This window comes from Nannospalax galili, unplaced genomic scaffold (assembly GCF_000622305.1).
Source record: "Nannospalax galili isolate Female #2095 unplaced genomic scaffold, S.galili_v1.0 scaffold627, whole genome shotgun sequence".
Classification (NCBI taxonomy): Eukaryota; Metazoa; Chordata; class Mammalia; order Rodentia; family Spalacidae; genus Nannospalax; species Nannospalax galili.
This window is the reverse complement of record NW_008355786.1, coordinates 421,392-443,592: the sequence shown is the minus strand read 5'-3', so window position 1 is coordinate 443,592 and position 22,201 is coordinate 421,392. Positions and strand designations below refer to the sequence as shown.

Sequence of the window (22,201 nt, the reverse complement as noted above, 5' to 3'; positions counted from 1 at the left end):
TAACATGGTTGGCATGCCCAGATCTGCCCAGCCCTGAGTCATGGTGGCTGAGGAAGCCTCTGGAGAGTGCTCTGTACGGGGCCAGTGGGGTGTGCCCTCCCAACACAGCCCTGTCCATTTGTTGGGTGACTGTTTCATGTTGGCACTCACTGCTATACCACACATCTGATTCCATGTGCTTCTATTTCAGGGAGCACACTGTCCGAATGAGAGCTACTAGGAGGCTCAGCACCTCCCTCAAGGCTGTGGTGACTGTGGGCTGGCTCCTCCTGGCTGGCTTCCCGGGGGCCACATCTGCAGGTGAGCCCCTACAAAACACTAGACATCCATCTCAGCTAGGCTGCTAGGAAGGGGACGGCAGGGAGTCTCCTGAACTCCTTGGTTCCAGGCAAGCCTCAGCCTGCCCTTGGGTTTCATTAGGAAATGACGGGCTGGTTTAGAATCTAGGTTGCAAGCTCAGCGTCTACCCAAGCTCCACCACCCTGAGCAAGTAAAGTTGGTTGAGAGAGAAGGGAGAGTACACTGCGGTCTCCCTTCGAGCTGAGAGTCCCCTAATGGAGTGCCCATCTCTCAGTTCTGGACAGTTGTTACCCTGTGAGAAGGGTGTCTGCCTGCTCTAACATTTTGGGTTTTTAAAAGAAACCAGAAATTTGGATTTTTATAGAAATATTCATTGTGGTTGTTTTTAAAGCCAGGCATGGCTGTGGTGCACGCCTTTAATCCCAGCACTCCAGAGACAGAGGCAGGCAAATCTCTGTGAGTTCAAGGCCAGTCTGGTCTGCACAGTGAATTTCAGGCTAGTTGGGGGTACATAGTGAAAGACCCTGTCTCCAACAAATGAATAAAAGAGAGAAAGAGAGAAAGAGAGAGAAAGATAGAAAGAAAGAAAGGAAGGAAGGAAGAAAAGAAAAGAAAAGAAAAAGAAAAAAAAGAGAAAGAAACCCATTTTAAATGCTAGTCAAAATTTTAAAACTACCCTCTAGAGAGTCAGGGGCAGATGGGGTGGGGAGCAGGGGGGCAGCCTATGTATCTAAGTCCAGCTCTCCACCTCTGTCTGGGCTACTCAGAGCTGGTAACCCCTTCCTGCTTTGAGTCATCGGATCTGGGCCCCTCAAAGCCCTTTTCAGCTGCAAAGCTCTGGATAAGGGCTAGATGTTGTTTTTCTTTTTCTGTTTTGTTTCTGCTTGTTTGTTTTCGAGATGCTGTCTCTCTGTATTACCCAGGGTGGTCTTAAACTTGCAGTCTTCATGTCTTAACCTCGCAAGTGCTGGGATTACAGGCCTGTGCCTCAGTGCCTTACTCAGACCTATTTTACTATCTTGGCGCTGTTAACATTTCTTTAAGTGATTTTATCTTGTACTTATTTTTTCTTGTGGTGCCAGGAAAGTGATCTTTAAGTGATTTTAAATTAACATCAGAAGCTCAAGGCATGTTCACTCAGACTCTGGGAAACAGCCATCAAGTAACTGGAACCTGAGGCTGGACCTGGGGAAGACAGAACCCAATCTTAGAATTTGAACAGGGTTTTAGTAATTCTATTATCCAAATTATTGCTCTCCTTGCAAAAGCTATTGTGACCTGTGCTTTTCCCATAATGAGAATAAAGAAACTTGAATGAATTACATTTTGTTTTTCCAAACAGAGGAAGTGTTCTGTGTCCTGTGAGTGAAAGGCCTTCACTGCGACTTTTTACAGAATCTCCCCAATGGTTAGGTGACATCATGAGCAGGCAATCTGTTAGCATTCAGTGCAGTGATTGATGGCACTGCCTGAATGCATTCACTCACTCACTCAATTAATTAACCCAAAGGAAGTGTTGACTCTAGGCCAGGTATGCATTTGGGCTTATCATTTAGGGTGATCCAGCTTGAGGAAGGGTACCCAGGTACTTCCTGGGTGTTTCCAACCACATCCTGGTTTGCACTGAAACCCTCTAGAAGAGAAGCTGAACCTCAAGTGCCCTCTGGTCTGGGCTCTTTGACACCTGAGGGAAGTGAAACTCTACCTTTGCCTTTCATGTTTGGAGTAACTATAGCCTGATCCCCTCTCTGTCTGCCTCATGGGTCTTTGCCCCAGTCAGGGAACTCACCGTGGTTGTCATGGTGCCGGTCACAGAAGAGGGTTCACCAAGGCCAGTCACAGAACCACCATGTCTTAACCATAGGGTCTGAGTCTCTGGAGAGATGGGATCATACTCTTGATGATGGTCAGCCCTTACAGGGTCAGACCTGCCACCACCAAGCCCAGATACAAAGTCTGCTGCAAAGTCCTCTGCTTGGACAGGGAAAGGGGCTGTGGGGCTTGGTCTGGCAGTGAGGCTGTGAGAGACCTGAGGTACTATCTAGACAATAGGAACCTTTCCTTCCCAGGGGGCTCTTGGTATGGACCACTGGGCACCCCAGGCAGTATGTTCCCCCCTCGCTCACCCTCTGAGACTCCCACATCTAGGACCAGGTATAAGAGCTCCCAAGCCCCTTGACTGCCGTGTCTGGAGACAAACCAAGGGGTAGTTTCCAGCACCCAGCTCTCAGGGCAACCTTGACCACTCTATCCTGAGGCAGGGAGCTCCCCCCACACCCGCCGCTCCCCAACAGGAAGCCCCTCTTCTTTCCAGCCAATGGGAAAGTCTATAAGCCTGTATCTGTTTATAATGTTATCACTGGAGCCCCTTGGGGGGCACAGTACTTGGAGGAGCTTCTTGGGGGGCCACAGTAGTTGGAAGTACTGTATTACTGAAACCCTCACAAATATGGAATTCTCATCTTACTGACACCTGAACCCTGAGTTCTGACCAATGTCAAGGCAGATGGAGCCAAAAGTGGCTGCTGTGCACTTGGGAGAGAGAATGGAGAACCAGACTCAACACCTACACAGAGGATCTGGGCTCAGTGGCAGCCTAGGTGGCCTCTACCTGATGCTGTTAAGTGTAGATGAGGGCATGTCTCCTTCAGGCTCTCCTTTTGAAATCTAATTATGGCAGAAACGTTTTTCTCCAGGGAGAACTGAAGAAAAATAAAGTACCCTTTAAAGCCAACATGTTAGTCATGGTGCTAAATCAGAGCTAGTTCGGGTCCCATGTTGGGGTGTGGCTTCTGTACCCACTTTGCTCAGGGGAGGTAGTAGCCCTAGCTTCCTTGTGCCACATCTTCACTCTGGACTTTGCTTCCATTCCTTCTGATACCTGCCCGAGTCCACCATCTGAACCCCTGCCCTGCATGGGCTCACCTAAGCCTCACCTTCTGCCTCCCCACACATGCTGGATTACTTTGATGTCTCCTGCTTCACACTTTACAATCTACTAGCTGAGAGAAGGGAGATAGTCTCATGCTGCACTGCCTGTTCTTTGGCCTCTTCCTCTGGATACCCTCTTGTTCTGCACAGTGTGCACCCCTCCTTGCATCTTCCAAGGCACAGACTGGAGTAAAGCCCAGTGAACCATGTGAAAACTCAGGTACTTTTCAGTCCAACTAAACACTCTGGCCATATGGTCGCCACACATGGCATCAAACTCCCTTGGGGTGTATTGGACAAAATGTACAACCTGCCCTCAGAGCAACAGCAGGTGGCTTCCTCCCTTGGGGAGTCCACACAGCCTGCCAGAAGCTGTCCTCCTCAGCTCCCTGAAGGACAGCTCATGAGCAGAAATAAGGCTGTGGCCTGGACAAGTGCAGGAACTGCCCTGGCTTAGTGGCCTTAGGCTCTACCAGAGCCAGTATTGTTCATAACAGCACCACATACATCACTCTGGGGATGTTTTCAAGGGACAAAGGACATAGCCAATGACAAGAGTCACAGCCCTCAGAGGATCCAACAACATGACATCTCCACCAGAAAGAAAATTATTTATGCTAGGCCTGGAGGTACACACTTAAAATCCCAGCAATCTTTGGGTTGAGGCAGGAGGATGCTCAATTCAAGATTTGCCTGGACTATATAGTGAGACTGTCTCAAAATAATAATAATGTGTATCTCTGACTAATTTAAAGATCATTGCTAATCACAGGTCACTTTTGTTGTAGGCAATGTTGCTTATTAACATGGTTTACTTACTATCATCTTTCTTGGGTTTCCAGGGTAACAGAGTTTAAAAATTAGCCAAAGATCATGCATATGAGGAAAGAGTTTTGTCAGCTCTTCAAACACTGCTTTTCAGAGGACAGAATATCTTAGGATCCAAGTACTCTGGGTCAACTATAGCATTCCTTCAGTCCTTGGGATGGTCTGAGTGGTCACTGGAGCCGTCTTTCATCTTGCAAAGGGAATTGAACCAAAGAAGGGACAGAGTCTATCCAGATGCATGTAATGAAGTTGTGAAAGGCATGGGTCTGTACCCTGGGGTGCCTGACTGCCAGATCAGAGTATCTCTCTGATCCCCAAGCTCTTGTTTTTAACCCCAGAAGAGAAGACACAGGTGTCATGAAGATGTAAAAGCCCCATTAATCCTTGCTTGGTGATGTTGGTGGGTGGGAACAGTGACATGTCATTATCTTTGGCAGTGGCAGCTGAATGTCCTGACCAGAATCCCGAGCTGCAGCCTTGGACCCCTGGCCAAGACCAGAACCAGCAAGTACACATTGGCAAGGGCAGGAGATTACTGCTTACCTCCTCAGCCACTGTCTACTCCATCACCATCTCAGAGGGAGGTAAGCCTTCCTGTCCCCTCCATCACTCTGAGCCCCTCAGATGACATTGGTGGCCAGGAGCCGAGCAGAACAGAAGAGATGTTTTCTGCTTTGGGCTCATGTCAGAGCATCTGTTATTTTGAGATAGCTATGAGCTCAGAGCACTAAGGAGTGGTTTGTCAAAGGCCAGGGTGTGGTGGTACAGGCCTTTAATCCCAGCACTCGGGAAGCAGAGGCAGGCAGATCCTGTGAGTTTGAGGCCAACTGGTCTACACAGAGTTCCAGGTCTCCAAGTGAGACCTTGTCTCGAAACAACAACAACAACAACAACAACAAAAAAAGGGTCCAATCTTAGAAAAAAGAGCATGGCGACTCTTATTAGTGCTCTGAGGGGCCTGCATCTCTTACCTTTACGTGCTTGAACATTGAGCACACAGCATGAAATAATGGACGTGAACCATTTTATAACTTTGCAAAGTAGATGGTGGAGAAAAGACTGAGCAGAGAGAGGTGCTTGGAAGATGTGCCTTTGTGCCTGTCTAAAGGGCTTGGGAATACTGCCTTTGGCTCTACTCTAACCTAACCCTCGACCCTTGCCTTCCCAAACCTCCCCCATCCCTCCTTTTTCAGGTAAGCTTGTTATCAAAGACCACCATGAACCCATCGTGCTGCGCACCCGGCACATCCTGATTGATGATGGTGGAGAGCTGCATGCTGGGAGTGCCCTCTGCCCTTTCCAGGGCAACTTCAGCATCGTGCTGTATGGAAGGTGGGAAGACCATGCTCAGGGGTCAGGTGCTTCTTGAGGGAGGTTTTTCCAAAGGAGAGAGGGAGACAAGAGGTCTAGACTTCTACATAAGGCAGGAACCACCGCTGTGTCCCACCAAACTGTAGCTAGGAACATGAGAAGTATAGTGAAATGGGTAAGGGCATTCTGTTCACAGTACTGTGAATGAGGCAGCTGCATCACAGAAGTCCCTGCCACTCTTTCAAACTGCCTTCCAATCAGGCTCTGGAAGAGGTTACTTAGTGTTATAAGGGACCAAGTGTACAATATTTCAATGAACAAACATCTATTCACTCCAAGTAGGGCATCAGTGACAGACCAGAGATATAGTTAGGTGAACCTATGGGTTTCCTTGGGTTGCTTACGAGAGCATGAGCAACTCAAAGGCAGCACATCACTGAAAATCTATGCTAGCTTGGGTAATGACTCATGAAAGTTGAATCCCTGGAGTTTCCTGCCAACTTGCAGCCAGCTCTACTGGGGAGTCTCCTCTTCCCCAGCTATTGTTTACAGCTTACATGTAGCCCTGGGGAGGGACTTGTGAATCCATAATGTTCTAAGTTCCCTAAGCCTTGCAAGTTTTCTTCACTTTCTGAGTCTTAAGAGCCTCCCTGCTCCGTCAAGAGGAAAGGCTTCCATTTGGAGAAAAGAGCAACAGAACAAGAAGACAAAAATCCTGTGTAGCATTTGCTTCTGGCTGTGCCCCATCTTTAAGCAACTGAAGTGGTAACCAACAATACTCAAGTATAGACAGGGACTCAGTGGTGATACAGGAGATTCCACAGCCCATAAAGGCAGAGACATAAATGGCCCTGGAGAAAGTGGCAGTGTGTACTGTGTGCTAACACTGATTGCTGGCCTGTGGGCCTCGTGTCGCTACGCCTTGGGAAGTCAGCTTGCTAATGGACCTGATGCCATCACCAAAAATATGGCTGGCTTCCTAAGGCCACGCTGGGAGTCAGGGAACAGTGGTGGTCCCCTAGAATTTCAGTATCTAGTGAAGAGACGTGTCGACCAACGCTGCGGAGTTTTTCTCTTGCAGGGCTGACGAAGGCATCCAGCCAGACCCATACTATGGCCTGAAATACATTGGAGTGGGCAAAGGAGGCACCCTTGAGTTGCATGGACAGAAAAAGCTCTCCTGGACATTTCTGAACAAGACCCTTCATCCTGGTGGCATGGAGGAGGGAGGCTATTTCTTTGAAAGGAGCTGGGGCCACCGTGGAGTCATTGTTCATGTCATTGACCCCAAAACAGGCACAGTTGTCCACTCTGACAGGTGAGACTGGCCTTCCCTTATGTGTGCACTCACTCTTTAGCGCATGCCCCAGCCAGGAGCTGCTCTAAGGAGCTGGTGTGCAGTGTGTGGAAGTCCTATTCTGGAGAGGTATCTCCTCCCCCAGGCATTTGCCCCCAGCAAAGCTGAGCTTAACACAAATGTGCACGCATTCATACACATGCTGTAGTTTCAGGTTGTGATAATTGGTAATAGGAGGAGAAGGGGCACCGTGAAACAGGGGAGGGGCCAGCGGAGCCACCTTAGGCTCCGGAAACACCAGTGTTAGGAGGCAGCATTCAGGCCAAGAACTGCAGGGTGAGGGTGTGCCAGGGAAAGGGTTCAACACAGAGCTCAACACAACTACATGTAAAGGGCCAGAGGTGCCAAAGGGCACGGCATCTCACAGGAGGGAAAACAACACAGCAACAGGCATGTGGGAAGGGATGGAGGAGCTGAGGCCCACGCTGCAGTAAGTAGGTGGGTTTTATTTAAGTGGGATGCAGAGTTACCCGAAAGCTTGAAGAAGGGCATGATCTGATTTAAAAGAACATTCTAGTAGCTGTGCAGGGTGGATGGATGGAGGAGGGCAAAATTGGTACCTGACAAGACTCATTGGGTGGTCCAGGTGATAGGTGGAGGTGGGGATGTGCCTCTGGTAGAATGGAGAGAGAAGATTCTAAGGAGGCTTGGGAGGCAGAGTGGGCATGCCTCCTGCTCCCTCTGTCTCACCCTCTTCACTCCCTTCTCTCTTCCACCAGGGTCAGCTGGTAGGTTCTGCAGAGCTGGGTCCATCCTCGGTCTCCACAGGGCTTTCACACTAACCACTGTAGGAAGGATCCCTGGGCAGACACAGCTGGGTAGAGAAGCAGGGACAGAGCTCCCTACAGGTGCAGCCGGAGAGTGAACTCATTAGGAGCAGGCGCAAGAACCAGCACGGACACATACGCTACAGGAACCAGCCACAGGGGGAGTGGGGGGAGGCAGTCAGGCAGGAGCTGAAATACTGCCAGTATAGGGGACAGCTGAAACTTCCTCTGGTGATTGTCAGTAGCAAGATAGTCACTGGACTTTGTGCACAGCTCTATGCTGCCACATACACTTTATCATCATAAAAGTTCTGAAACGGGTTTTGTTCTTATCCACGCTAGGCTCTATGAGGCCCAAGTTGCTCAGCATCACAGGTTGGTAAGCACTGAGGCTGGGATGCAGGCATAGTTCTGCCCAGGTCCCTCATCACGGCTCCCATGCACCCAGACCTGGGCTGAGGAAGCCCAGGCACACAGGTGGAGCCAAGATGAGTGTGACTGACACAAATATGTCAGAGAGGCCTGCCTTGGTCAGCAGATTGATGGCCCCTGCCAGTGCCCTGACCCCTGGGGGCTACAGAAGACAAGGTTGCTATTTACAACAAACCAGCTTTCAGCTGTTACTTAACTGGGTGACAGACGCCTGCTTGCTTCACTTCCTTGGCTTAAAGAATGCTGGACACCTCTGGGATCCCGCAGCTGAAAGTATTAGGAGAGATGAATAAACAGAGACAAATGCAGACTGAAGTCACTGGAGTTTACCTGAAAGAACGGAAACCAGAGTAAGCTCTTGAAGGTGGCCAGACTTTGATTAGGTAGGTGGGAAAAAGGCAGGGCTCTAAGGATGGATGTGGCATCACCAGCTCTGAGAAGGGTTGGCCCTATGGGAATGGACTGAGGATCCAGGGGTATGGGAGGCATGCTCAGGCCTAGTTATGCACGTCTGTAGCTGGAAACATGACCCCAGCTACCCCTGTGCCACTGTTGTTTGTCCCTTTCAAAGTCTTCTTGGCTGATCACACCAGCTTATTTTTCTAGATTCATTTTAGAACATTTTTCTTGTCAAATTCCAAGATAAATTCATTCCATCTTAACTGTAAAAAAATTTACATTGAGTTGCAATTGTTGCAAATTATCTTTCCTTTATAAATTACATCTCTGTGTCTCTGCCTGTGGATGTTTCACAAATGCACTACAGTACCCACAGAGGCTGAAGAGGGCATTGGATCCCCTGGAGCTGGAGTTACAGGTGGTTGTGAGCCACCCATATGGGTGCTGGGAACCAGACCTGGATTCTCTGCAAAAGCACCAAGTGCTCATAACCACTGACCCATCTCTCCAGCCTGAGGATGGTTTATTTTTGTCAACTTTGAGGTCATCATTGACTAGCAGGGGATAGTGATGTGTGCCTGAATCTCAGCTACTTGGGAGGCTGAGAAAGGATCACTTGAGCACAGGAGTTCAAGGCCAGTTTGAGCAACATAATGAGACCACCCCATCTCAAAAAAAAAACAAAACAAAAACCCTAAATAAAAATAAACATGCCAGGCATGGTGGCACATGCCTGTAGTCCCAGCACTTGAGAGCCAGAGGCAGGCGGGTCTCTGAGTTCATGGCTAGCCTGGTCTACATAGTGAGTTCCAGGCCAGCTCAGGCTACAGGGAAACCCTGTCTCAAAAAGACCAAAAAGTAAAGTAAAATAAAATAAAATAATAAAATAAAATAAAATAAACAAACATGTATGGTGGCACAGGCCTATAATGCCAGCACTTAGGGGGCTAAGGCAGGAGGATCACTTTGGGGTAAGGTTAACCTCAGCTGTATAGTGAGTTATAGACCAGCTTGGGCATAAAATAAGACTCTGTTCAATCTGTACCCTGCAAAAATATGTAGTTAGAGATGACCAATTCTTGACATAAGATATTTACTTTATAACATTGTATCTGTAGCCAACCATAATATCTTGTATATTTAAAAGCCTGTTAAAAGGACTCTTGATTAAAGTATTTTTTTTAAGTGGATGAACAGGGAAAAGCAGGAACACAACAGTATCTCTAACAGTTAAAGATTCTAAGATTCTATCAGTTCTGAGTGTGAGTTGGAGATGACAGTTTAATGACTTTGAAGTATAAGCAGGCTGTTCTGGGGTGGAAGGCAAGATGTGAGGCAGCCTCCCTGCCATTTCCCAGGGCTTCCGAGGAGTTGCTTTGGTCTGGATCAGAGATAGAAATCCCTGCTGCCCTTGGTGTCTGGATCACCTTCTAATTTGAGTTCCTTCCAAGAGGCATGACCTACAACCTCCAGGGAGAAAGGAGACATGAAAAGCCTGAGCCCCAAGCGTGTCACTTATTCCATGTCCCAGAGCCTGAGGGTTCCACTGCTAGGGCTATTTCTGTGGTATTTTACCCAGTAAATGATGACTATGATCAACCAGATCTCTCCTTCTTAGACATCTCTGTGCAGTGTGCAAAACAGCCAAACTTGATTGCTCTTTAAAGAGAAATCTCTGTTTAGAGAGCCTGGCCCTCGAGATCTTTGGATGGCGTTTAAGTTGTTGAAACACACACTTGTTTGCATCTCACTTGTTCAGATCATTGTCAAAATTATCCATATCTTTTCTCTCTCTACCCTTTTTAGGTTTGACACCTACAGATCCAAGAAAGAGAGTGAACGTCTGGTCCAGTATCTGAATGCAGTACCTGACGGCAGGATCCTTTCTGTCGCAGTGAATGATGAAGGTTCTAGAAACCTGGATGATACAGCCCGGAAAGCAATGACCAAACTGGGCAGCAAGCACTTCCTACACCTTGGATTTAGGTACTGCCTATCACATCCACCTCCACTCAACCCTGAAATACCAAAGCATTCCATACCACCCTGAGCATATGTCTCCAGGGCCACATAACTCTAAATGACAACACGGGCATGCAGGCACCTTGCTCATCTGCACTGGACAAAGTTAGGGCTTCTGTTCAGAGGGAGCCTGGCTTTCCTTATAGGCACAGCCCACTATTGCAATGCACAGGTTTCTATATGGACTTACCTGTTCAGTCAGCCACTTATAAAACACTGAGTGTGTCCTGCATGTGAGAGGCAGTAAGAGCCATGACTCTGACATGTAGCTAAGCTTTATTCACCCTTTCTTTAGTGTCAGGTTCATACCATGCCTTAGGGATTGGCAGAGAGATTTTAGGGATTGTGCAATGTATCTTAACCTAGCCAAATACCCAAGGAAAGGGAACCCTTTGATAGGTCCCAGTATATGTTCTGGTTGCTTTGGATAGTAGCATCATGCCTGATGATGATATGTGTACTCATTGGTAACTGGAGGAAATCATTTGGCACATGGCAACAACATTTTGATCCTGTAAACCAACTCTCACCTTAGGGAAAGTTAAGCTCACTTATCCCATGGCAATTTTGATATTTATCCTTCAGCTCCCCAAATGTAGGCAAGCTCAGGGCTGGACAGAACCTTTTCTAGCCTCAATGCAAAGCAATTTAACTTGCCAGACAGAGATTCCCTGGGCAAGAAGGGAACACCTGAGATCCCAGATTGTATTCTCTGGCAACTGTTTCTAGAAGGGAAACTGGGGCAGGAAACTCAAGCAGCCAAAGATGACAATGATATCTTGGCCTCGCAGAGCTCCTTTGTCAACAAACACCAGGCACACTTTCATTCTACTGATTTATAAACCCAGAAGCCCGCTTATTCATTTATAATGAGAGACAGAACTGCAAAGGGACTGGCTACTTAAGGGCCTCAGAAGAAAGAGAGTGTGGTAGCTCAGGGTTCCAGGTCTGGCTTCTAATGCCTGGCTTTGAGTCTGTTCTACACTGCCACTGTGACCAGAGGCAAGTGATTCAATCTTTCTGTATAATTCTGCATCTGTAATATGGGGTATCTCAGAAGCTATCTCGAAAGTGTTCTGGGAGGGGTTCTATGGGGTGACATGAGTAATGAAGTTGTCACTCTGCCTGACACAGTTAGTGACTGTTCTTTCCTTATAAGCAATAGCCACTGGAAGAATGGGTGTCTCCCTATTTCATCCTGGCCACTGCAGGCAGGAATTACATAGTCACCCTTCCTTTGTATGTTCCAGTGATTAAGATCTCAAATCATAGAAGCACCAAGATTTGGAGCCTTCAGGAAACAGTTATTCAGAAAATAGTTATTGAAGAGACATGGGTGGGATGCACTAGGCTGGGTCTGCTGAGCAGGTGGAGATGAATGGCAGCTGGTAATAGAGCATGAGAGAGCAAGACAGGGGGCAAGTGGAGCCGAGTACAGGATCACAGCTGGGGAGGAGGCCATGCTGCAGTGGCAATGCCGAAAGACCAGCAGCTCTAGAGAGGTAGGGCAGATCATGGCTTTCCTGAGAAGTGGGGCATGACTAAGCAGCAGCATTACATATGAGAGGCTTGAAGGGTAGAAGAGATAAGACTGCAAGGTGGGCATTGGAGGGGCTGTGGCTCTGTGCTGAGGAGCTTGGCTTTTGCTCCAAGGGTGATGGGGAACCGTGGAAAGACTTTCCAAGATCAGAGCTACAAGCAGAAGGTACTCAGCACCCCAACTTTGCTGGGTCATAGTAAGAGAGAGGTACTTAATGCAGAAGGTGAAACAGTCTCTTCTGCCTTTCTACACTTAGGGGCTATGAGAGTCTTCATGAAAAGAGACTGGTTCCCAGAAGAAAGGCAGGCAGAATTCTGTATACTAAGGTTTTTTTTTTTTTTTTTTTTTTTTGGTCTTTTTGAGACAGGGTCTCCCTGTAGCTCCAGCTGTCCTGGAACTCACTATGTAGACCAGGCTGGCCTTGAACTCACAGAGATCCGCCTGCCTCTGCCTCCTGAGTGCTGGGATTAAAGGTTTGTGCTACTACGCCGGGCTATACTAAGTATTTTTTATGAATTAAAAATTTTTATTTATTTTTATTTTATGTGTATGAATGTTTTACCTGCTTGTATGTAAGTGTACCACATGTGTGCAATATCCAAAGAAGCCAGAAAGGGCGTCAAATCCCCTGGAACTAAAGTTATGAACGGTGGTTAACCTCCATGTGGGTACTAGAAATGGATCCTGAGGCCTCTGCAAGAGGCACTGAACTGTCCTCTCCAGCCCCTGTTTATACTAAGTTTTACACAACACAGGACCTTCCTAAGGAAATGGAGGCCATAAGAAAAAAAAAATCATTCAACCTGAGAATATTTTGCTTGGATCCTGAGGCCTCTGCAAGAGGCACTGAACTGTCCTCTCCAGCCCCTGTTTATACTAAGTTTTACACAACACAGGACCTTCCTAAGGAAATGGAGGCCATAAGAAAAAAAAAAAATCATTCAACCTGAGAATATTTTGCTTTTTGCTTTTCTGTTTTTGAGACAGGGTCTCCCTATAGCCCCAGCTATATAGACAAGGCTGGCCTCAATCTCACAGAGATCTGCCTGCCTCTGCCTCCAGAATTCTGGGATTAAAGGCATGTGCCACCTCGCCTGGCATCAACCTGAGTGTTTTTGTACACTTTCATGAAGTGGGGCAAGTCATCGTGAAATGTGATAAGAAAAGTTTGGGGTTCTTCCTAGAGTCCCTCTTCCTTCAGCTCTACAAAGGGCATTTCTTACATGGGGGTGGGAGTATTCTGATCTACTTCAGGGAAAAAGGGTTGGGGAGGGTCAGAGAGCCATTCCTGCCTGTCTCAGATCCCTTCAGTATAGGTAAATATTTGACATTCCTTGGTGTCATATTTGGGGATGGGGGTCCTGACCCCCAATTGCTGCATTAGGTCTGATGGGGAGGATAACACAGTAAGAAAGCCAGCTTCCTTCACCCGGCAGTGCACACATTCACAGACTTTCCCAAATCATAAACCTTTCTCTCCTACTGTCCCCATCACCAGGCAGACATTTTTCATTCCTTTCCAAGGCACCAGGCAGGTGGCTGGCTGGCCAGTCACATTAATATTTAACATTTTCCTTGAGCTCACCTCTGAGGGGAGATGGGCGAGAGAGGAATTACCCTCTCCCTTGGAAAACCTTCCTGACACTTGCTTCAGGACCTAATTGGGCTTGGCATGGTTGGGCTGTTGGCATGTTTGTTTATTTGTGATTCATGGCCATCCTCTGACAACATGGAGTTGAACTGGCTCCAATGAACAGACGCCAGGGTAGCTGGTTGGTGAGGAAGGCAAACCTGAGCTTGCAAAGAAAGGCTCTTGTTTTTTGGAAAGGAAGGCTTTGGGCAGACGGTGAATTCCCCCAGCAGCTGGGAAGACTCAGCTCTGCGACTCTGTCTCCACTCTGCCCCAGTATGGCTCTAATGTGTGAAAAACTACTTTCTGTTGATTTTTTTTCAGACACCCCTGGAGTTTCATCACTGTGAAAGGAAATCCCTCCTCTTCAGTTGAAGATCATATTGAATATCATGGTAATGAATGGATGGTGAGAGGTTGGGTTCCCTCCAGGATCTCTTGACCAGAGGCTGTGGGTTGTGCTGAGTGACTAGCGGCTCCCAGAGCACAGCTGTTAATCTGCTAGCCCCCAGCTGTGCATCCAGCTGTTTCACTGACTACCTCATGGGGCAGTGACAAAAGTCCATGCTGGTGGAAAGTGGATTTCTAACATGACATTAACATTTTCATAGAAGTCTTTACTGACTTGCTCTGATGTGTAATGGTGGCAAAGAAAAGCTAAGAGCTGGGAGGGAGTCTGCAGGGGAATATTTAGGACTAGAGACCATAGAAAGTCTCTCTCTCATCTTGAAGCCCAGGCTGATCTCAAGCTTAATATGGAACAAAGAATGACCTTGAACTTCTGAACTTCCTACCTCCAGCTCCTGTGTACTGAGATCACTTGTGTGTACCTCTATGACCAGTTTGTGGGGATAAACCTAGTTTGTGTTAGTAGGCCAAGCACTCTACCAACCAAACTACATACACCCTCAGCCCCATAGAGGGTCCTTCTGTACAATGTAGTTTCTTTGTCCTGTGATAGTTGGGGTAGGTGCTGCTGGTTCTGACCCTGGGAAAGAACTCAGACCATGACGAACAGCAAGCTCTCAAACCTCCATTTGTTGGAAGGTTGCAACTTTCACCACTGAAACAAAAGCATGGATGGAATCTCTTTCCACTTGGAAAGAATGGTCTGATGAGGAAGAATTATTTTTCTTAATGAAATGACTCAAGATTCATGAATTTTAAAAAGTCCATTGGTGAACTGGACATGGTGTACACTTGCAATCCCAACACATGGAAGGTAGAGACAGGAGGATGGGTTCAAGGTTATCCTTGGCTACATAGTTCCAGGACAGCCTGGGTTACCTGAGTCTCTGTCTCAAAAAACCTCAAAACACCCAAACCAAATGAAAACAAAACAAAAAGTCCCACAGATATAGGAGTTTTCTTGTTGCTGGAATCCCAGCCTCATTTCTGAGCTGGCTGTCTGTCTGCTTTAGGTCTCTGGTCTCTCTGACAGGTCACCGAGGCTCTGCTGCAGCCCAGGTTTTCAAGTTATTCCAGACAGAGCATGGAGAATATTTCAATGTTTCTTCGTCCAGTGAGTGGGTTCAAGGTGAGGATTTTAAGACAGGTTTGTAAACCTTGACAGCAGCAACGGAGGCCAAGATAGGGAAGGATTTCTCTTACACTGGTAGAAGCACTTCACCTTTGAAGCATCAACTAAGAATTTGCACCTGAAGCTGTCTTTGATTAATCATGCCACATTGACAAGTTGCCTGAAAGATCTCACTAGTGGTCAAGATTGTAGTGTCATCTCCACAGGTACTTGTGGTGTTTAGTTTGTTTGGAGAGTATATTTTATGTGCCTGGTAATGGTGTCAGTCAGGAAGCACACAGAGGCTGAACTAGAACCTGGCCTTCAAGCCATCTTGGGTTTATGGGTGGATGGGCTTTTATTTCTCTCCACTTAGCACATTGCTTTTGTAATAACAAGGGATCTATATGGCCCTTATGAAAGAAGTCAATAAGAGGGGTTTGTAACCACAGAAATGAGAGATTGGCAGATGGTTTAGAAAGCCCCCTGGCCTCAACCCAACTACGGACAGGTGGCATCCAAGCCTGCTGTGTCAAGGGTGCCTGAGAACCACGCTTCATGTGACCAGACTTCAGGAACAACTTCCTATCTGCCTTTGCTTTCTGCCTAGATGTGGAGTGGACTGAGTGGTTTGAACATGATAAGGTGCCTCAGGGCAAAGGTGGAGAGAAGATTTCAGACCTCCGGGTAGCTTACCCAGGAAAGATCTGCAACCGTCCCATTGACATACAGGTACTGTCCTCCTACACCAGACAGTTCATAGCAGGCAAGCTGTCAGGAAGGCTTTGTTTTAAAGAAGGCTCTCTGGATCACAGATTTTTCTTGTTACTTGGGCAACGTGACTTTCCTCATGTTCCTGAGCCAGGTTAGCTAGATTGTTCCATTCTCACCTGAGAGACCAAAGGGACACTCACCCTGAGGTGAGTTCAAGTATAGAGCCTGCTCTGAGGAGGCATGCCACCCTTATCTGTCTAAAACTAAGACTTGAATTCTCTCTGGCTCCTGCTTCAGAGTTCCTTCTTTTGGTCCATCTGCTTCTTCAGCATGGCTCAGGGGACTCCAGCTGCAGGGTTGGGATCTGCCTGCCCAGCTTGCTTCTCAATTCATGTCCTTTTGCCCCTTGAGTGCACAGAGGGCAGCTAGGATTTGGGGGGCCGGCCAAGCCTAGCCCAGAGGAAGAACATTCCCATGGCCATGTTTTCTACTAAGCTGTATAAAAGCCGGTATTCAACTCACACACAGAGCTTCACTGAGAGTTATTCTACCTGGAGGTAGAGCTTAACCTCCACATTAGGCTTTATCAGGGGCAGATTTGAGTATCCTCAGGATCCTGGCACTGATCCCATGTGGATATCAAAGACCAATCATTGTGTCTGGCAAGAGTATAGCATTTCCTCCTGGGTCATCTGACTGGGTTGACTGACTGTTCCTGGCTGAGCTCTGGCCTCTGTCTGCACCAGAGTCATGCACGTCTAGGGAAGATAGCCTGCCTTGTGCTCACTGAAGGCTGGGATGCTTCTCTCATTATTTGGCCAAGGCTCTTTCCTTCCCGCTGCTTCTATGTTATTGGAAAGATTTACCCAGATAAGACTGGAAGCTGCAGACTCTTGCTAGGTCAAATAGAATCCAAAACTACCGACTGCTCCAGATTTAATTGTCATTTTCTGCAACCTTGAACATTCTAGCTTTAATTGCAAAATAGCCATCACCTCATCTCTTCAGTTCACTAGACCATAGGAAGTTAAGTTCTTTACCAGCCTGCTTTCTTCACGTAACCCTGGAAAGGCCTCATGGAATGCTATACAGCTTACAAGTCCCTCTTACTGTTTGCTTACCACCTGGCTCCAGATTATTGCTGATTAAAAGGATGCCCCTCTATGCCAGGAAATTCAATTCTCCTGAAGCATTTCCCAGTTTTCATTTATTCTGCTTCCATAATGGACACAGCCCTGCCCCAAGTATGCAAAGCACAGTTAAAACCATTGGAGAGATCGTAAGCCAGGACCCTCCAGAGGGACCCACACACACCATATCACCACATGGCTGCAGCCAGACACAGAGCCTGTTTCCTTCAACAAAAGGAATAGCCTTGCTGGGTGTTATAGTCCACACCTTTAATCTTAGCACTTGGGAGGCAAAGGCAGGCCAGCCAGCATAATGAGTTTCAGGTCAGCTGGGGCTGCAGGGAGACCCTATCTCAAAAAGACCAAAACAAAAAAATCAAAAGGAACAGCTGTGACCACAAAGCCTCAGTTCAAGTTCTCAGTCTGAGGTCCAGAGGAGAGCAAAAGCCCCAATAACATTGTCCTCTCTTGCCCTGAGACTTGGACCTACCTTTGGCACTGAGAGCACTCATTGAAAATACTTTGTTGAGCATTGTAGTTCTTCATTCGTTCAAAACTCTCAATTCTAGAATAGGGGCTTGGCTTTTTCTTGGCAAATTCAAGGTCCTTGGAGGCAGTCGACTAAAATCACTTAAGTCCCATGCCTCCAAAAAATGAAGTCCAGCCTCCATCTCTAGCACGGAGGAAATGCTGCCCCCAGGTAAACCAGGAGCACCTGACATCTCCCTGTCAATAGTGACCTGCAGGTTGAACCAGAGCATTTCTTAACATTCCTGAGAGGGAAAATTGACCAGGCAGGATGCACTCCTGTGTGAGGTTCCCAAGGCTCCAGAGGGTAGCAGCCTCGCTGTACGCTCACAGGAGTGAAGGCAGGGGATGCTATGCTGTCAGAACAGTGCCAAGCGCCCAGCCAGGAGCTGAGCCCTCCTTAACTCTCCCACCAGTGAGAAGGAAATGAAGAACCTCCTCTGTGCCCCTCAGGAATTCAGTTTGCTGTACTTCCCCAGACCTTTCAACTCCCCAGAGCTCAGGGCTCTCTCTTACCCCTCTTCATGGCTGTACCACCCCCAGTGCCTGGGATCTGACACGTACTGGCTCTCGCTGGGACACCTGTAATATATGGATGCAGTCAGGTTCTGTGGGGACAGGATGAGATGGACATCTGTGACCTCCAGAGTACTAAAGGAGGTGGGTGGGGAAGAAAGAGACAAGACTAGCACATTACCCTATCCCCAGGGTGAAAATACCCTTACAGTAGCTGACACAGTACTTAGGGGCTGAGCTGATGGCCAGGTAAGTGCCTCTAAGAAGCCAGAGAGGTGTGAGTTAGCCAAAGGAGACCCCTCTGCGTCACTGAAAGCTTAGGCTGTCATATCCAGTGAGGTGCCCAGAGTGCAAGGTTTAGGGTGGCATATCTCCTCAGGGCAGATTCTGCACTTGAACCTCAACAGAGACCACTGCAATCACAGTAGTGAGTGTGATTTATGGGAAAGGGCTAAATTTTAGTAGAAGTTTAGCTGTGTATGTGTGCAAGAATCTCCTTTCAATCCAAAGACTAAAGTAGCTGGCTTTGTAGTGTTCAAACAATCTTTCCTAAAAAGTCTCTTTCTCTCTCTCTCTCTCTCTCTCTCTCTCTCTCTCTCTCTCTCTCCCTCCCTCCCTCCCTCTCTCCTCTCTTTCTCTTTCTGGTGGGTGGTACCTCTCCCCCTCTCTAGGCTTGTCCCCTTGGTTTCTTCGCCAAAGATGGCCACAGCTGCAGTCCTTTTTCTAAATTGCATGTCTGTGAATGACAGTCACAGTCTGCAGGGGACACACCCTGGCTTTGGGATGAGCTCCAGCTGGCAGGGATCCGCTCTCCTCTGAGCCTGATCCTAAACTCTCTCCTGCCTTTGTAGCTCCCTGCAAGGCAGCCGCCCCCCAACCCCTGTCAGCTGCAACCTGGCTGTCTACCAGGCCCATGCATAAAACTTGCCTCTTGCCTTCCCAGAGTCCATATGCAGTGTGGGAAAGGAGGGCAAGAGATTTGAACACAGGCATTTAAGGCTGCTTGCCCAGCGGGAAGGAGTGAGAGGGGCTTCCAAGCTATAAAAGTCTGGGTTCCAATTTTGATTAGCACTTATTGGCTTTGTGATGGTGGGCATTATTCAGTTTCTAAATACATATAATAAATACATGTAAACACTTAGTTTTGTCACTGAGAGAGTGGGCCCCAAATTTTCCTACCTGTTAGGAATCACTGGGGCAGCTTTTAAAGTCTTGAAGTCCAGGTTACAGCCCAAATCCATCAAGTCTTACCCTCCAAAGATAAAGCCTGGGCACAGGGAGTTTGAAGTCTGAGCACCTATGGGGGCACAGGGTGAGTTCTCACTAAATAAATGTCAGCCCACCCCAATCATGGACTGGTGGTGGTGGGTAGTCTTAAGAAGGGGCAGACCTGTGTCTCAAGGGAGCCTGTGTATGTTCCTTAAATATCCACACAGTGATGAGCAGTAAGTATTGTAGGACCCAGGCAGGGTGTGCCTCCCGTTAGCTCACAGACCCTCTAGCATGCTCTCTCTCCTTTCTCTCTCTCCCCTCTCCTCTCTCTCTCTCTCTCTCTCTCTCTCTCTCTCTCTCTCTCCCCCCCACCAATCAGGCCACAGCACTTCCATTCCAAGACTTAACACTGTCTCTCTCAGAACAAAATTCACAGTCTCAGGCCATTGTGAATACTTTTGTAGCGGGGGACAATTTTAGACTTGTAAATATAAGTTAAGGACATTAATCATCACTTTCCCTCCTTATTACAAAAAAAAGTGACCTTGCTCTGTAATTTGCATGCCATTCTCAGGCCACAACAATGGATGGAGTCACCCTCAGCACTGAGGTTGTCTACAAAAATGGCCAAGATTACAGGTTTGCTTGCTACGCCCGGGGCCGAGCCTGCCACAGCTACCGTGTGCGGTTCCTCTGCGGGAAACCTGGTGAGCAAGCAGATCCCGGCCCCTTGTAAGGGGTAGAAATGCAATTCTGCTCTGTTTCCTGGCCCAGCTGCTTTGCGTAGTGAATTTGGATGGCTGGGTGGATGGCACATCACAGTGACGTAGTAATCCCCAATTGCATGACCACAGCACAAATACAGGAGCAGCTGGAGGGTCCCTGGAGTTGGCAGCTGGCAGCACTGCCCCACCCTACCACAAGCCTTTCTGGAAGGGACAGAACTGGTCCAAAAGTATGAGAGTGATGATGGACAGAGCTGACACAGACTGCCTCTCTGGGTGCTGTTATTTCAAACCCAGTTCCCTAGGCCGTCCCTCTTAGAAGGGACTGGAAATAGCTGGTTTGTTCTGGAAGCAGCATCTCCAGAAGGCAATCATTAGGGAGGGTCAGGGTGGAGGTGGGGCTTATGGCTACTGTAAATAACAGTGGAGAGGGACTATATTTGTTTTACATCTTGGGCAAAGTGGGTGTGGTGAGGTAGCATATTGCACTCCAGCTAAGAAGTCAGTGGAAAATTCCTCTACCCAGACCTAATGAATGGGTCTTTTTTGGTTGGGTTTTTGTTGACTTCAAAAACCTGTAAGTACTGAGACTGGGATGGAGTGAGCCTGGTGATTTGGGTTTTGGAAGGGCACACCTGGCGTTTATGTATTCCAAGCAGGGAGGGGAAGAGGTGAGTAGTTGTACGTCTGCTGAGGGTGATGAGCTGTATCTCAGTCCTTCCTGTTTTGGGTTACAGTGAGGCCCAAGCTCACAGTCAGTATTGACACCAATGTGAACAGCAGCATCCTGAATCTGGTGGACAACGTGCAGTCATGGAGGCCTGGAGACACCCTGGTCGTCGCTAGCACTGACTACTCCATGTACCAGGCAGAAGAGTTCCAGGTCCTCCCATGCAAAGCCTGCACCTCCACCCAGGTCAGAGTGGCAGGTAGGCATCTCCTCACCTCTGCCCAGGCATCATGACTGAACCTAGTTAGACTTCAAGTGAAAGGAGATCCCAACCAATCTGTATCACTCAGCTCTGCTCAGAATGCTACGTAACAAAGAAAACACTGAGATTCTCATAGCAAGCATTTGTTCTTCACTCATACATCTACGCTTTGTCTAGGAGCTGTAACTGGAAACAAATCAACTTAAGAAGAAAGGATTATTCTGGCTCATGGCTTTGAAAACTTCAGTTCATGGTCAGTTAGTGCTGTTGCTTATGGCAAGAGCTAGTGGAAGAAGTAGCTCAGTTCATTGCATCCAGGAAACAAAGAGGAAGGGGCTGATGTCCCAATGCCCCTTTAAGAACACACCCCGAGTGACCTAACTTCCTCCACCTAGCTCCTGTCCCTTAAAGGTTTCACTACTTTCTAATGGTACCACTGGCTCATGACAAAGTGCTGACACATGAGTCTTTGGGAAACACAATCACAGCTTTTCTCAACTGAGCCCAGCTTCAGACGGGAAGCAGGGCCCAGATCTGCTCTACTGCATTCTCATTCTTTCCCAGATATGTTCTCTGGGAGAGAGTGAGAGCTTCTATGGAGTCATGTGAGTGAGGGGAGAAAAGAGGACTCAAGACCTAGATTCAGAACTAGCACACACTGGACATGCTAGGTCATGTCTATAATACTGCCACTTGGGAGACCGGGGCAGGAGAATTGCTGAAAGTTTGAGGTTATCCTGGGTTAGAGAGTGAGTTCTTGGCCAGCCTGGTCTATAAAATAGTACATTTCAGAAGCAAAGGAAAACAAAATTAATTAAAAAATAAAAAACCACAAAACTGACACATTCTCACTCCACAATCTGATGGCCAAAAGTACAAGGTCAACGCAAAGCACATCCCATGGTCAAGGTCAACCGCAAAGCACATCCTGTGGTCAAGGTCAGCAGGAATAGCCAGAGAAGCCTACTTCTCTCATTGAGATGGAAAAGACAGGGTGAACATATAACTTAATCTACCACACAAGTTTAAATCTCCTCTTTCCATAGCTTTTGAGTTTTCCTCTTTCTTCTGAATCTTAACTTAGATGCCATCTATAATTTATGTAATGTGAAATTACTGGAATCATAGATTGTAGGAGATAAAAACATAATCTGGATTAATTGTTCTTTGGAGATATGCATGGATTAGGTCTTTGGGTTGTAAGCAACAGAATCCAAGTTGACTATCTGAGGCAGGCCATTCAACCAAGAGAATCAAACTAGATGCTAAAGAACAAAGCTATAAAAAACCTGAAGGAACTTGGGAGGCAGAGGCAGGCGGATCTCTGTGAGTTCAAGGCCAGCCTGGTCTACATAGTGAGTTCCAGGACAGCTGGGGCTATAGGGAGACCCTGTCTCAAAAAGACCAA

The 22,201-nt window shown here is 47.6% G+C and overlaps 1 protein-coding gene across 1 annotated transcript in view; it reads left to right on the top strand.

Annotated features, from left to right (window-relative positions):
* The window catches only part of Cemip (cell migration inducing hyaluronidase 1), a gene marked incomplete in the record, with an annotated part of 167,393 nt that overhangs the window by 93,595 nt on the left and 51,597 nt on the right, over positions 1 to 22,201 (top strand). Inside the window, 10 exon segments of the mRNA XM_008853400.3 lie at positions 191 to 300; positions 4,497 to 4,643; positions 5,253 to 5,391; positions 6,452 to 6,688; positions 10,132 to 10,311; positions 13,842 to 13,912; positions 14,959 to 15,054; positions 15,647 to 15,768; positions 19,711 to 19,843; positions 20,599 to 20,790. Coding sequence (XP_008851622.1) covers positions 191 to 300; positions 4,497 to 4,643; positions 5,253 to 5,391; positions 6,452 to 6,688; positions 10,132 to 10,311; positions 13,842 to 13,912; positions 14,959 to 15,054; positions 15,647 to 15,768; positions 19,711 to 19,843; positions 20,599 to 20,790 — 1,427 coding nt within the window.